The sequence below is a fragment of the Pinus tabuliformis genome, chromosome 3_1 (genome assembly GCF_031772625.1).
Source record: "Pinus tabuliformis cultivar Carrire ecotype Pingquan chromosome 3_1, CPIR1, whole genome shotgun sequence".
Lineage (NCBI taxonomy): Eukaryota > Viridiplantae > Streptophyta > Pinopsida > Pinales > Pinaceae > Pinus > Pinus tabuliformis.
This window is the reverse complement of record NC_142301.1, coordinates 224,307,132-224,320,497: the sequence shown is the minus strand read 5'-3', so window position 1 is coordinate 224,320,497 and position 13,366 is coordinate 224,307,132. Positions and strand designations below refer to the sequence as shown.

Sequence of the window (13,366 nt, the reverse complement as noted above, 5' to 3'; positions counted from 1 at the left end):
ACCAAAATCAAGGATTTATCCCTATGTCAAGTACTTTGACCAGATTAGAGAAAATGGTCTGGAAGAGATTGTTAGAGACTCCCAGCATCTTGCTCGGATCTCTGTCTAAAGAGAGTGTGTTTTGGCATCCAGGCTTGGGTTGAGGCCATTTGAAGTTTCACCTAGACTATGTGCACCACTGAACAAGGACTTGTCTGAACACCATCAGGTTGAGGCATCAACCGGATCATGGTGACTAGTTGATATTAATGTTGTACCATAGGTACTGGGTGGATGCCATGATTATTATAGGTCAAGAGGGTTGACCTAGATGATTGTGATGTTGGTAATGTTGATATTGATTTGATAATGATGCTAATCTAGTCTTTCCTTAGAAAAATTTTCAATTAGTTGACATCTTGTTAGACATTATGAATACCTCCCTAGCTAAGAGGGAGTGTTGAAGAAAGTAGCTATGGTTAGTCTTCATAATCCTTCATGTATTTATAATACTATGTAAAAACACGAAAGAAAATTAAACTTTAAATTAGAAGAAGAAAAGAAAAGAAATCAACAAAACCATAGCTCATACTCACGTAAATAACATATTTACCATAAGTTACTACCCACCATAATTTAAGCAAGTATTTGCGTAAAATATGGGATAAGGAACAAGATGTAAATAAATATACTTACCAAGAGTTACTACCCACCATTATTTATGTGTTCTTCAACACTTTAACAAATATGAGTAAAAATGTAAATGTGCAGTAGAATTTAATTTACAAAGAGATGTAATCTAATTTACAAAGAGACATGTCTCTTGGGTATCTTGAGTATAAAATACACTTGAAACTTTTCATTTTATACATTCACTTATCACTCGCTAATCTCTTTCACACACACAATGTGATCTCTATTTTCCTTTCATGGTTATTGGTTGAATTTCTGAAATGTGATTGCTTGATGAAGATAAAATAAATATCATATATATTTACAAGTAATTACCATAGTTCAGAAATAGTACTTGTATCAATTGTATTGAAAAATTCAACATTCTCCATGCTATCCCAATCCACCACTACCTAGCACCCAATTCTTCATCACTTCTTCTTCTATTTCCCAATACCATCATCATAGCCAAAAATGGAACCAACAAAATACGGCTAAGCCATATACCCATCAAGTTTGTTGAAGCTTGAGATTCTTGCTTGCAATAAAATGAGGGGGGAATGGGAAAGAGTAGGAGAAGAGAACATCTAGATTGTAGTAACTAGTTTCTACTTGTTAATTTTAGGGATTCATTCAACATATAAAAAACACAAATGTTACATGGAAAAAAAACAAGAATGGGATTGGACGCCGCCTCTTTGGCTCTCCAGTGGTGGTGTCAGCCTCAATCTCCCAAACTCTCACAAATGGCAGCCTTTAATCTCCCGTGCAAGCTCCCACAATCTTATCTTCTCAATCCTCTAAAATCTTCTACTTAAGGCTCAAACCCTCTCAATCTCTCGCACAAACTCATAAAACGATGATATGTTGGAGGGAACGAGGCCTTTTATTCTCCTTGGCCCTCCCATTTCCCTACAAAAACCAAAAAAAGCACAATATGAGTCGCGCACACACTAAAGGGTTGGGGGCATTTTTTTTGGTTGGGGAGCGTCGAAGATCACACTCACAGGACCTCAAGGGAGTCTTTCTCAGGTAGTGGGAGTATGCTCCTGAAAAAAGCTACCTGAGGTGCTCCCTAAGTGCTCCCATTTAGAGCATGTTCTGGGAGCAAGTGGCGAGGAGGCTTTACACTCACATGTGTGGCCCTTTTAGGGCATTTTTCATTGCATTTGTATCTTTAAGACAACTTAATGACCTATCCACCTTGGATCATGGATTTTATGGTTTTAGGATTTAGCCTAATTTGAAGTGCAGTGCTTAGTTTCCCTTGTATACCTAGGGATGTGCTCACCTCACTTTGGATCATTGCACACTTGGAAATATCACTTCTATTATACTTTTCCTTTCTCTCTCATTCACTATGAAGCACTAATTGAGCGACTTTTCTTTTGCAAGATTTTGTGAAGTGATGGTTCTCTTTTCATGGACGATTATTGGTAAACTCTGATGATATGTGTTAATAAATGTAAGTCATCTTCTTCCAATGTTATTTATTGTTGAGGGATAACGGTTATTAAATATTCGCCATAGTTTTGGTAGTGTTTGTAACTCTTATTCTCCTTGAACAAGGTTTTTCATGAAGTTTTCTTCAAATGACCTAGGATTAGCTCCAACACTAGGTTTAGAGACTTAAGGGACACAAGTTAGTCTCCCTTAGTTTCTTTGAAACCACAACCATCTCTTTTCCTTCCAAGGTTTTGTTACTCCTACACTCATTGGCCCTAGATTGAGAAAGGCACTAGTCTTATCCTTGTGTCAATCATTTAACTCTCTAAAACTCATTTTTCTTTTGTTCTAGGCTAAATTAAGGTTTAATTACAGTGAAATCATATACTTTCAACATTTATTGTCTTGGAGGTTATTGTCCTAGGGTTAGAATTTTTCTGGAATATATTGGAAAAATAGTTGTCATTTTATGTATATATACCATATAGATAGAACACCAAAGGACACCGCTCACAAACAGATCATAGATCAATACACCAGTATTCTTGACGTGGTTAAAACCCTCAAAGAGGGAAACAGTCCACGACCTGAGCCAACGCGGCCACTTCAGGCAATTTATTAATAAAAGAATAAAAACTTATATAAGCTTCTCTCATGAACGGTCACCCTACAAATGACCCTCCATGTTCTTTAAATAGAATCTAGATATCATGGACCAACCGGGTGTTAAGCCACGGATCAAGTGTCGGTAATACCGACGAGAGAATGAACCGTCGGATCACTTCATGTCTAGAACATATCGTGACCGTCGGATTGTAAGTTACAAAAGTACATAGTAAAGAAACACACTTTACCTAACTCTATACTAGACCAAGTTATACTTAACTATTTCCTATGTGTCGGAATATCCTAACATCCCCCCTTAGGAACAACTTGGGATAGGATTGAAGGATATACAAATATGACACAATAGGATAAGGAAAGAGGCATTAGAGCCTATCCCCCCTTAGTGACAACTTCTTGAACTCCAACCATAAATCGAATTTTAGTAAACTTCGCCTCTGTGAGAGCCTTTGTAAAGATGTTTGCAAATTCATCATCGATTGAACAGTATTGCACTTCAAGAACATGGTCATGAATGAGCTTTCTGATGAAGTGCATGAGTAGTTCAATGTGTTTGTTGAGCTGATGTTGGACTGGATCTTTGCATAGTTGAATGGCACTTTGATTATCACACCAAAGTGTAGTCGGATGTTGCTGTTGAAAGCCAAACTCTGACAAGATCTGACGAAGCCATAAGACTTCCTTATTCGCTTCTATGGCGCCACGATACTCTGCTTCTGCTGAAGAAAGAGAAATGGCACTTTGTTTCTTGCAAGCCCATGTAATAGGTCTAGAACCAAGAGTGAAGACATAACCTGCAGTAGACTTCCAATCATCAGGGTCACCAGCCCAATCGGAATCAGTGAAACCAACCAAAAAGGAGATGCTTCTGCACTGTAATGAATCCCAAACTGAACTGTACCTCGAACATAACAAAGTATTCTTTTAGTTGTTTTCCAATGACTTTCATGTGGGTTTTTCATAAACAGAGCAATAAGGCCAACAACATAGGAAAGGTCAGGACGAGTATGGGTCAAATACAAAAGTTTTCCTACAAGCTGACGGTATAAGGTAGCATCAACTTCAGGGGAAGTATAAGTGACTGAAAGTTTGGCTCCAGACTGAAAGGGAGAAGGGACTGGCTTACAGTCTTCCATGTGAAAATGGCGTAGAAGATCACAAGGATACTTGGACTGAGAAAGGGAAATACCTTCCTTGGTTTGCAAGACTTGAAGACCAAGAAAATAATGCAAGTGTCCTAAGTCTGTCATTTCAAACTTCTTTTTAAGGCTGGACTTCACATGGTTTATAAGGTTGGGATCACTACCAGTAAGGGTAAGATCATCAACATAAAGAATTATAAGGTACTTACCCACTTTCTTGGTGTAGACAGTATTGTCAGAATGACACCTAGAAAAGACAGTATCTAAAAGAAAGCTATCCATTTTGGCATACCAAGCCCAAAGGGCTTGCTTGAGACCATAAAGGGATTTCTTAAGCCGACATATAAGGTTGGAGTCTGTTTGTATAAAGCTAGGAGGTTGTTCCATATAGATTTCTTCATGCAAGTCCCCATGCAAAAAAAGGCAGATTTAACATCCATCTAATGGACTTCCCATTTGAAAGAGGCAGCAAGGGAAAGAACAAGGCGGATAGAGTTTATTTTGACAACAGGGGAGAAGGTTTTAGTATAGTCAATGCCTTCAACTTGTGAAAAACCCTTAGCAACAAGACGAGCTTTATGTTTATCAACTTTTCCATCTGGTCCATACTTGGTTTTGTAAACCCATTTGCATCTAACAAGTTTTTGTCCCTTTGGAAGAGGAACAAGATCCCATGTATCATTTTCCAATAATGAATGATATTCTTCATTCATAGCTGCGTCCCAATCTGGATGGCCTGAAGCTTCTGCAAAGGTGTCAAGATCATAATTCGCTAAAGCTTGAGCCAGTAAAGAAGAGGCTCTATCGAACTGAGAACATGTACGTCATTGATCTGTAGGATCACCTGCAAGAGCACCTGCTGCATCCCGAGTAGCATGGACCCATTTTGGAAGCTGAGGAGCTAAAGGAGGATCCTGAGAAGGTGGGGGAGGATTGTCATCCTTGTTGTCATCATCTGAAGAAGAAATATTTTTAGAAGTAGAAGGGATATAGAGAGGTGGCACATTCGCCGAACTAGGCTCGTAGGCCGATATATTTTCAGCAAACTTTACATCTCTTCTAATGATAACATTTTTGGACATAAGTGGAATAAGTCTATATCCTTTGACATCTTCAAAATATCCAACAAAAATACATTTTTCACTCTTAGGTTCTAAGGCTTTATGTCTCTCATCAGGAACATGGGCCCATGCTTCAATTCCAAAAACATGAAACTGACTTACATCTGGTTTAATTGAGCTCCATGCTTCTTCTGGAGTGATATTCTTTAAAACCTTAGTAGGAGTGTGATTTACTATGTAATTTGCACAGTTAATTGCTTCTGCCCAAAAATTAAGACTAAGTCGTTTAGATTGAAGCATACAATTAGCCATTTCCTTTTAGGTGCGATTTTTCCGTTCAGCTACACCATTTTGTTGTAGAGTATATGGAACAGTGTGTTGCATTTGAATTCCATGCACAGTGAAAAAGTTGATGAATTTGTTGTTAACATATTCTCCGCCATTATCAGATTTTAGCTTAAGAATTTGATGTCCATATTGTTTCTCAACAAAGGCCTTAAAGGTCAAGAACATGTTAAATACTTCACTCTTGAGTTTTAAGAAGTATACCCAAGTGCGTCTGGAGAAATCATCAATGAAAGTTAAGAAATACCTTTAGACAGAGAATGAAACAATTAGAAGTGGACCACATAAATCACTATGCACAAGCTGTAAAGGGGTTGAGGCGTGCCAAGAGGCACGTTTTTCAAAACTATCCCGATGATGTTTTCCAAGTACACATCCAAAACAAACACCATCTCTGCAAAATACCATAGGAAGACCTGTCACCATATATTCTTTACATAGATTTTGAAGGGAGCGATAGCTTAAGTGACCAAATCGCTCATGCCAAAGTTTGCTCACTTCATCATTATGAGCAACAAATACCAAGGGAAGAGTTGATGACCCAAAATTGTTAAACTTATACAACCTTGTAAAATCATCAGCAATGCCAGTAGCTAAAATCTGTTTAGGATCTCTTAAGTCCTTAATTACAACATCATGAGGTGAAAATTCAACGGTTTGACCTTCACCTGAATGAGTTATCTGATATACAGATAGAAGGTTGCAGGATAAGGTTGGAACACATAATACATGATTAAATTGACCATTGTCTAGATGAATAGTTCCAATCCCTACAACACTAAGAGATCTATCATCACAAACATGTATATTTTTGGTGTTACAATCATTTAAAGAAGAAAACATGGCTTTGTTTTTGGCCATGTGATAAGAAGGTCCAAAATCAATGAGACACTCATGAGAATGAAAAGAAGAAGATACATTTAATGTATAACCAGACTGAGATGCTTGACAACTACATACAGAAAGTGTTATTCCTGAAGATGAAGTTGAAGTTGAAGAGTGCTCTAAATGGATGTTATGCCTCTTCATTGTTGCTTCCAATGCTTCCATCTTCTTAAAGCATTTGGATTCTAAGTGGCCATCTCGATCACAAAAGTGGCAATGTCTATCAGTCTTCTTCCCTTTGTTTTTATTTGCCTTATCATTTTGTTGAAATGATTTTTCATTTTGACACTGCAATTGCTTAGGACCCTTGTTTGGTTTAGGACCATTCTTTTAAGGATACTACTTCTTAGGATTCTTTGAATTTGGTTGTTGTTGGGCGGCTAAGGCTTTCTTAGAAGAGTTTCCAAGATTAAAAAGACCAAGATGTAAGATTTTTCTTGTTCTCTTATTAAAGAATCACAAAAGGCATCAAAAGAGGGAGACTTGTAGTCTTGTCCTTAAGAAATGAAGGCTTCTCTAGTAGAATGGAAGGTGGAAACAAACACAGAGTAGGCTGGTCCCAACTTAGTAAGAATGGAATAGATAAGGCTACCATTTTCTTTCTTAACCTTAATACCTGCCAAAAGAAGTCTAAGGGTCTTGAGCTTGGACAAAAAATCCTCAATGGAAGAAAAATTATTGGCGTCCAACGTAAGCAACTCATTTTCGAGTTGATGGGCTCTAATTTCATTTTAATTCCAAAAACTTTAGTGAGTTGTTTCATTGCTTAATTAGGGGTATCAAGTTCTACGATATGGAATCTAAGGTCTGGAGAAATAGACATCACTATCAACCCACGTGCTTGATCTTGCCTATTTTCCCATTTGGCTGCCTTATCTTCATCTTTAGGTTTAGTTTCTTGGCCTGAGGTTATTCTGTAAAGACTTCTAAGTAAATCCACAATGTAGGACCACCATTGGAAGTAATTGGTGCTGTCAAGAATAACTTGGCATGGACTTTCCATTTTAACATAAACTGAAGTTGTAGATGTTGAAACTAAGTGTTTCAATGGAAAGATCTCGAAAAATTACGCCAATTCAAAAACAACGGCTCTGAAAACGGCTTCCGGATGAAGAAGTTATGGCTTTTTGAAGAAAAGTTGTTGAAGATGCCAACGAAGTGCGTGAATGTGTGGAAAACGAATGATAATGTTATATTTTAAAAAAATCCCCCTCTTTTCCAAACTTGATCTAATTAGCTCACTTTAAAAAAGATTTTATGTGACCCACTTTTATAAATAAGTGAAAGTCACTTTTACAATGGTACTTTATGAGCTACTCACTAAATTGTAACTTAAATAAAAGATAAAGAGACTTTAGAATTATAAGTGTCTCACTTTTTATAATGGGTGAGAACACTTTTGCATGAAGTAACTTTAAAACATAAGTTACATGTGCTTTTTAAAAAAGTAACTCAACAAAAAGAAAGAAGTGAACCCAAGACCTCTATTCTCATAAAGTAACTTTGGACCAAGTGAGCTAGTTTAAAGAGTTAGTAATTTTTGGAAAAGAGGAAGGGGTTTTTTTTTTTAAGTCACTGAAGCTTTCAGGTGCTTGCTTACTTGAAAAAAAAAAATTCCTTCAAATCTTAAAAATGACATAACTAGGGCTACCGGAAGCCTTTTCGCTTGAAACGAAAGGGGTTCCTCACTGGAACAGATGCTCCTAACACAATAAAGTAGTCCTCTCGACCTGACAGCAGTCAGAAACAGTAGATCTACGAAACAATAGTCGCATGCACTTGTACCGGCTTCGGATTTGGATCACCAATGGATGCAGCCCTCAAATAGCTCTGATACCATGTAGGAATTTACAAGGTAAGTTCCTCAGATAGAACAACAAAGGACACCGCTCACAAATAGATCACAGATCAATACACCAGTATTCTTGACGTGGTTAAAACTCTCAAAAAGGGAAACAGTCCACAGCCTGAGCCAACGCAGCCACTTCAGGCAATTTATTAATAAAAGAATAAAAATTTACATAAGCTTCTCTCATGAACAGTCACCCTACAAATGACCCTCCATGCTCTTTAAATAGAGATCATGGACCAATCGGGTGATAAGCCATGGATCAAGTGTCAGTAATACTAAGGAGAGAATGAGCTGTCGGATCACTTCATGTCTAGAAAATATCGTGACCGTCGGATTGTAAGTTACAAAAGTACATAGTAAAGGAACACACTTTACCTAACTCTATACTAGACGAAGTTATACTTAACTATTTCCTATGTGTCGGAATAACCTAACATCATTTTCCAGTCAATATCATCCCATTGACCATACCATATTCCAAGTCAAAAGAGAGATTCAAACTTCTGCTCACAAGTCAAATCTGGTCAAAGAGACTGAAACTTGGCCCTCCACTGGTCCTAATCAACTGAGGTCAAAGGGGCTAAATTTTGGCCTTTCTGCTCCATAGAAAGATTTGGCCAAACTGCCTAGTTTGACCTATAGCCAATGCTAGTCAAAACATAAAAGTCAACACCAAATTTTCTCCCTAGAAAACTGGTTAACCTTTGGTCAAAGGTGTTGTTGATTTTGGGTAGCATTGGATGTGATATAGCCTTGAAAATTGGTGGAGAGGCTGAGGCACATGAAATATCCAAGACCCAAAAATCGTTTGGAGAAATTCCACCTGGATGAAAAGTTATTAAAATAATTAATATTTTTAATGGGTTCCTAAGTCTAAACATGGGAAAATAAAAATGTTAATGTGTATTAATAAAAATATGGGTGAGAAGGTTCTAAATGACGAGGATCAAGCTAGTTCTAATCTTAGTCATTGATTAGGAACTTAATCTCAGTCGTTGATTCATCAACAGGAAAAGAATAAGAGGAGGCTTGAAGGTCTGTTGGAGTCTGGAGATACACCAAGTGATCAAAGAATTCGATTTTATGGGGCAAGGTTTGCTGAGGAAATCGAGTTAGTGATCAGAGTTGCAGTAAAGGGCAGTTCAGCAAGTGATTTTCATCCTTGGTTGAAGAATATGTTAACAGAGAGGGAGCACAGTGTCGAGAGAGACAGCGCAGGCCCTAGAAGGGTTGACGTAGAGGCCATAAAACTGACACAGAGGACGCAGAGGGTTGACGCAGTGAGATGCAGAAGCCACAGAGGCTAATGCTAGGCCTCAAAGGCAGCGCTGGGGAGATTTTGTGGAGTAGACTGGGAGCATATCAGCAGATCCTGAGCCGGGAGAGGGTGACGTACCTCCTGGAGGAGTGACGCAGTTCTAGAACAGTGCTTGAAGCAACTTTCGCTGTCCAGCATTGGGAACAGTCAGAGTAGCTGTGGGGTTTTATCATCCGGTTGCTAATTTGCTGGAATATCTGTCTCTAGATAAACGTACTACTGTCAAGGATATTCTCTGTTGGGTGAGCCATTTCTAGCACCCTAGCTGTATTCACAAAATCTGATTAATAATACAAACCCTCTATATGCTGCATCGGTTTTCCCAAATTGGGTTTTTCCGGGGACAATTGTCCAAAAATAGTGGTGTCCATTGTGTTATTGTCTCAGTTTATTTCAGTGCATGATCTGTATATTTGTGAAGGTTGCAATAGTGTTTACTTCGACGTTTATGCAATTAAATAACTTGTTAATGAAAAGGACAAGTAGGAGATTATAAACCAATAAATGTAGTAGGGGTTTCTGATGTGTTAGATTCAAGAATTTTTACATGGTATCAGAGCAATTGCAAATCATAGACGAATGAAGACACTAGCCGAGAAATCTGAGAATTTAAAGCAGAGAAGCAGTTGTCCCGAGAGACATCGTTGTTCCAGAGCTGAAGAGGCAAGAGGGGTGATGCAGTGCAGAGAGTGTGAAGCAGAGGCTCACGCAGTACCTGCGTCAGCGTTCCCAGCCGGCAGTGGAAGACGCAGTAACTGGAAGGAGCCCATGCAGTAGCTACATCAGCCATCAGGGCTAGCACAGAGGCAGAGGAGGGAAGATCAGGCTCACACAGAGCCACGTCATCCTTCTAAGCCAGGAAGGATTGACGTAGTTGACCAGGAGGAGCAGATTCAGCCCACACAGAGATTGTGCAAAGCGTGAAGGGCTCAGATTCTTCGAGTTGTCGGGGCTAAGGGAGTTGTGCAAATTTTGATTTGTGGAGCTGGAGGGACGTTGTTTCTGTCGGTGCAGAACAATGTCTAAGGAGACTGAACCAAGGTAGAAGGAAGCACTACCTCGACAGATTTCTAGCCAAGAAATCTAGATCCGGGTTGCAGCGGCAATGGAGGATTGGAGAGGAGTGATTCGAAGATTGGTCGGAGGATTTCAGAGAGGGAAATCAGGACTTAGAGGGAGTCTAGAGAAGAGGAGCAGAGCTGGCAGTGAATGGATTGAGGGATCAAGACAGATTGGACAGGGCTTCCAATTTCCTGGTAATCCTAGATAAACATTGCATCAAGGACTATGCCTTGAAAGTAGTAGTTGTCCCAGTTAACGTTGATGCAGCTGAGAAGTATGATGAGGCCCAAGCGAAGGTGAAATGCCTGATCGTAGACGGGGTCAAGGATCATGTCATACCACATATTGCTGAGAAGAAGACAACAAAGGAGATGTGGGACACCCTGACCACCTTATACCAGAGCTCTTCCGTGCAGCGAAAGATGCTATTGGAGAATCACTTGAAGCCATATTAGATGCAGAAAGGAGATGAGATAGATCCCTTCTCAGGTTGCAAGGGATTCGCGACCTGCTTACATACGTGGTGTCTACTCCAGATCCAAAGTTCTTAGTCAAAATTGCCCTGAATGCAGTATCCAAGGAGTGGGAGATGTTTGTCCAAAGCATTTTGGGCAGAGCAACTCTCCCCAGTTGGGAATAGATGTGGGCAGCACTTCGACGGGAAGAGCTCAGAAGATTGACCAAGGCAGGGAGTAGCGATAAGGGAGTTTGAATCAAGAAGGACGAGGAGGATGCAGCTCTCGCATCAACGAGACAGCAAGGGCTACAAAGGAGGAAGAAGAAAGACATCTCCAAGGTCAAGTGCTTCAACTGTGGGGAGCTGGGACATTATGCCTCTCAGTGCCCCAGGAAGAAAGGCAAGGGAGAAGCTTCCGACTCAAAGGCTGCTCCAACAAAGGCGGAGAAGGATGTCGAGACTGATGACGATTGTGCTATGAGTGCTCATGTGCCTCTAAAGAAGAGGTCGGGAGACATGGAGCTGTAGTCGAGAGGACTACAGAAAGGGGAATGATCCTTGAGGTCCCCAAACTCTTGGATCACATCCAACTACGGGAGCCCTTAAAGACAGTAGCATGATGACAGGTGTCGGATGGAGCAAGGTGTGATGGAGCGGCAAGGCAGTGCTAGAGTGCAGGAGTCTGTAGCAACGCACTAGAGGTTGCAACAGTGCAAGAGGCACAGAAGAGGTTACAGCAGCACAGTAGCAGCGGAGGGTCAGCGCAGATTAGCAGCAGAGGTAGCTCCAGCATCACGAGGCATCCATACTGACCAGGATGTCAGTTTTTGGGTGAAGTATTAGTTGCTTACTTCTCAGCAACTGAGTTGCAGTGCATCAGTTAGCAGTGGCAGTGTTATGGGCAGCATGATGCAGCATGTTGAGAGGGAGCTGCAGTACAGATGTAGCAGTGGCAGTGGTAGTGTCATGGGCAGCAGTACAGGAAGCAGCAGTGCAACGGATGTCCGACAGTAGGCCAAGCATCAGCACAGAGGACCGATGCAGAAGATCAGTGTGATGCTTCTATGGTGAAGCATTGCTAGAGCACATTCCTCGCTAAGAGGGAGTGTTGATTTTGGGTAGCATTGGATGTGCTCTAGCCATAAAAATTGGTGGAGAGACTTACGCACATGAGATCTCCAACACCCAGAAATCGTTTGGAGAAATTCCACCTGGATGAAGAGTTATTAAAATAATTAATATTTTTAATGGGTTCCTAAGTCTAAACTTACGAAAATAAAAATATTAATGTGTATTAATAAAAATATGGGTGAGAAGGTTCTAAGTGACGAGGATCAAGCCAGTTCTAATCTTAGCCGTTGATTAGGGATTTAATCTCGGTCGTTGATTCATCAATAAGAAAAGTATAAGAGGAGGCTTGAGGGTCAGTTGGAGATACACCAAGTGATCATAGAATTCAATTTTCTAGGGTGAGGTTTGCTGAGGAAATCGAGTTAGTGATCAGAGTTGTAGTGAGGGGCAGTTCAGCAAGGGATTTTCATTTGAGACTGAAGAATACATAGCAGAGAGGCAGCATAGTGTCGGGGGAGACAGTGTAGGCCCTAGAAGGGCTGACACAGAGGCCATAAAGTTGACGCAGAGGACACAGAGGGTTGACGCAGTGAGACACAGAAGCCGCAGATGCTAACATAGAGGACACAGAGGCAGCGCTAGGGAGATTTTGTGGGGCAGACTGGGAGCAGATCCTGAGTCGGGAGAGGGTGACGCACCTCCTGGAGGAGTGATGCAGTTCCAGAGTAGTGCTTGGAGCAGCTTTCGTTGTCTAGCATAGGGAACAGCCGAAGTCGTTGTGGGGTTTGATCATCCGGTTGCTGATTTGCTGGAATATCTGTCTTTGGATAGAAGTACTACTATCGAGGATATTCTCTATTGGGTGAGCCATTTCTAGCACCCTAGTTGTATTCACGAAATCTGCTTAATAATACAAACCCTCTATATGCTACACCGGTTTTCCCAAATTGGGTTTTTCCGAGGACAATTGTCCAAAAATAATGGTGTCCCTTGTGTTATTGTCTCAGTTTACTTCAGTGCATAATTTGTATATTTGTGAAGGCTGCAATAGTGTTTACTTCGATGTTTATGCAATTAAATAACTTGTTAATGAAAAGAACAAGTAGGAGGTTGTAAAACAGTGATTGCAGTAGGGGTTTCTGATGTGTTAGATTCAAGAATTTTCACAGATGCCAGAATATTAGCTCCAATAAACCAGTCAAAGATTCGGTTAATGCAGCCCATAAAACAATCAAAGTCAACATTGGTCAAACAGATGAAAATCTGATCAAATTTCGCTGGTCAAAGTGTCTTCCTTCTTCTCACATGTGAACAGAAATCTTCTTCTCTTGGACAGATCCAAATTAATGAGATGCCAAATGAGGAGGTCCAAATGTCAATATATAGGAGTCAAACCATGTGGGTTTTGACCAAGCGTCAAGCCCCTTCAAGAAGTGGGGCCGACATGAACAG

At 40.2% G+C, this 13,366-nt stretch overlaps 2 protein-coding genes across 2 annotated transcripts in view; both read right to left on the bottom strand.

Moving 5' to 3' along the window:
* LOC149186607 (uncharacterized) overlaps positions 1-10,836 on the bottom strand; it is a 60,222-nt gene extending 49,386 nt beyond the window's left edge. The window contains exon 1 of the mRNA XM_089412363.1: positions 10,785-10,836. Within this exon, the coding sequence (XP_089268489.1) occupies positions 10,785-10,836 (52 nt within the window). The remainder of the gene's footprint in view (positions 1-10,784) is intronic.
* The window catches only part of LOC149186606 (RPA-interacting protein A), a 328,511-nt gene that overhangs the window by 115,884 nt on the left and 199,261 nt on the right, over positions 1-13,366 (bottom strand). The gene's annotated exons all lie outside the window — the stretch shown is intronic.